Source organism: Microtus ochrogaster, chromosome 10, assembly GCF_000317375.1.
Source record: "Microtus ochrogaster isolate Prairie Vole_2 chromosome 10, MicOch1.0, whole genome shotgun sequence".
Lineage (NCBI taxonomy): Eukaryota > Metazoa > Chordata > Mammalia > Rodentia > Cricetidae > Microtus > Microtus ochrogaster.
The window spans coordinates 85,030,094-85,032,354 of record NC_022016.1 but is presented as its reverse complement, the minus strand read 5'-3'; the positions used below and the strand labels follow the sequence as shown (position 1 = coordinate 85,032,354).

The window sequence follows — 2,261 nt, the reverse complement described above, 5'->3', positions numbered from 1 at the left end:
CTCCAGAAATGCGCTGCCATAGCAGAAATCTGAACAGATGCCCTAAAAATGGCCAATTAAGAAGATAGGGAGCAGGGCCATAAAATTTAACGAGGTCCAGATGTTCTTGGGAGGCATCCTGTCCTTGAAGATATCTTGTCAATTATTAATGGCCCTTTGTTAGGGCTTTCACACCCCAAAACTGACCAATGGGTTCAGAAACTACCTTTATCCTCACCCAATCCCAAGACAACAGGACTCCAACTCCCCTGACTACAGCGTTTCCCCTTTAAAAGTTCCCCCCTCGCTGGGTTCAGGGCTGCACTTCCCTCACCCACTGCGTTGTCGTGGTGGAGGTAGAGTCCACACTCAAGTATGAATATGAATATTATTTTAAAACCCTCATGTAATTTGCATTGGAAATCCAGCTCTGTGAATTCATTTGGGAACCAGAAACTTGGGCATAACAGTTCCTCCATCATGTATTCTCGCTGAGGTCATTCCAGGTTTAAGTAGGATGTGATCCCCTTGGAGAATCCCATGGAAAATGACCCAACTCTCAAACTGCTTAGTGTGTGAAGCTCCCTGCAGCTGCCACGTGAGGTGGTGGATGTGCCTTCTGAAGCCTTAAAAACAAACAAAAAACAACTAAGTTCTCATACTGGGCATGGTGGCACATGGAAGGCAAAGACAGGTGGGTCTCTGAGTTTAAGGCCAGACTGGTGTATAGAGTTAGTGCCAGAACAGCCAGGGCTACACAGGGAAACCCTATCTCGAAAAAAAAAAAAAAACAAATCAAACCAAACCAAAACACAGCCATGTTCTGGACACTCAGGGCTACCACAACACTGTGTAGTCCCAGCCAGCTGAAATAAAGGCTCCCAGTTAGCTACAAACTGTCTGATTGGTCGCCTCTGATGAGCTCCCTGTAACGACAGCTGTTTTGGTTTTGAAGACAGAGTTTCATGTAGCCCAGGCTGACCTCAAATTTGCTTTGTAGCTGAGAACACCCTTGAATTCCAATCTTGCTGCCTCCATCTCCTAAGTGCTGAGACAACAGGTGTGACCGCCACATCTGGTTTCATTTGGGGGTGAACCCAGAGATTGCACATGGCAGGCAATCACTCAATGCACAGAACCACAGCTCCTGTCCCAACACAGCTGTATTCATGGGTGTCCTTCACAGTGCCCCGTCCAAAAGAACTAAAAGCATGGTTGTAGCTGGGCTTGATGGTACACACCTTTAACCAGCACTGAGGAGCCAGTCAGGCAGATCTCTGCGAGTTTGAATCCAGCCCGAGCTACAGAGTAAGACCCTCTTGCAAGACTTTTTTTTTTTTTAATTGCATAAGGAATGGACGGAGGCCTAAGCTAGCTCATGAACTGGCCCTATTCAGAGGCCTAGCTGAGGCCCTCAGACTGGCCTTTCCCTATCTCAATGCCTTCTTGGTTTCCATAGCTTTCTTACAGCCACACAGGTTTGTGTCCCACGCCAAGGCTAACAGTCCCCACACCCCCCAGAGAAGCCTTCTTCCTTCTCATAAAGAGAACCCCAGACGCCCTGATCAATTGCCATCACTCATTGAGTATTTATCGGGGTTTCTTATAAGCCCATGACCTGGGCTCTTGTTCTCCCACCTCATATGAAAACAAGGAAACAGAGAAGTCAAGAAACCTGTTACAGGACACAGGGGTAAGTGAGGCAAAAGGCTGAGTGCAGAACGACCCCCAGACCCCCTGGAGTTTGTGCTCCGGCTTCTGCCGAGCTGTGCCTTGATCCAACTCTTCCAGGAAGCCCTCCCCACATACCTGGCCCCATTTTCCTCTCAGCCCCTGGACTCTCCGCTCACCTGGCCCCTCCCTCTGCCAGCCTCTGAGCTCCGAGGCCCTGGCTTACCTCATAATCTTCCCCTACCCTGTTCAGGGCTATATTGACGGTGAAGGTAGAGGCATCGTGGTGAGGCATCAAGGAAGGCTGCTCATCGGGCTTATAGCGGACAACGAAGGCTAGGTCAAACTGGGCCTGTGACAGGGCAGGGGACAGGAAAACCTACATCAGTCAAGAGATGCTGTGGAGGACCAGGGAGAGGCAGAATGGATGCAGTGAGTGTCCATGCAATCTGCTACGCTGTTCGCTCTCAGAACGTAGGGCTACTTACTACCAGTCCTCCAGTGCCCCGCAACAGCAGCTGGCACGTAAGAGTCTCAGGAAGAATGGATGGAAAGAGGGAGAGAGGGAGGGAGGGAAGAAGAGAGGGAGGGAGGGAAGAAGAGAGGGAGGG

General features: G+C 50.0%; 1 protein-coding gene across 1 annotated transcript in view; it reads right to left on the bottom strand.

The window, feature by feature from the left end:
- Positions 1-2,261, bottom strand: part of Plod1 (procollagen-lysine,2-oxoglutarate 5-dioxygenase 1) — a 30,114-nt gene that overhangs the window by 2,075 nt on the left and 25,778 nt on the right. The window contains exon 18 of the mRNA XM_005353742.3: positions 1,877-2,002. Coding sequence (XP_005353799.1) covers positions 1,877-2,002 — 126 coding nt within the window. The remainder of the gene's footprint in view (positions 1-1,876; positions 2,003-2,261) is intronic.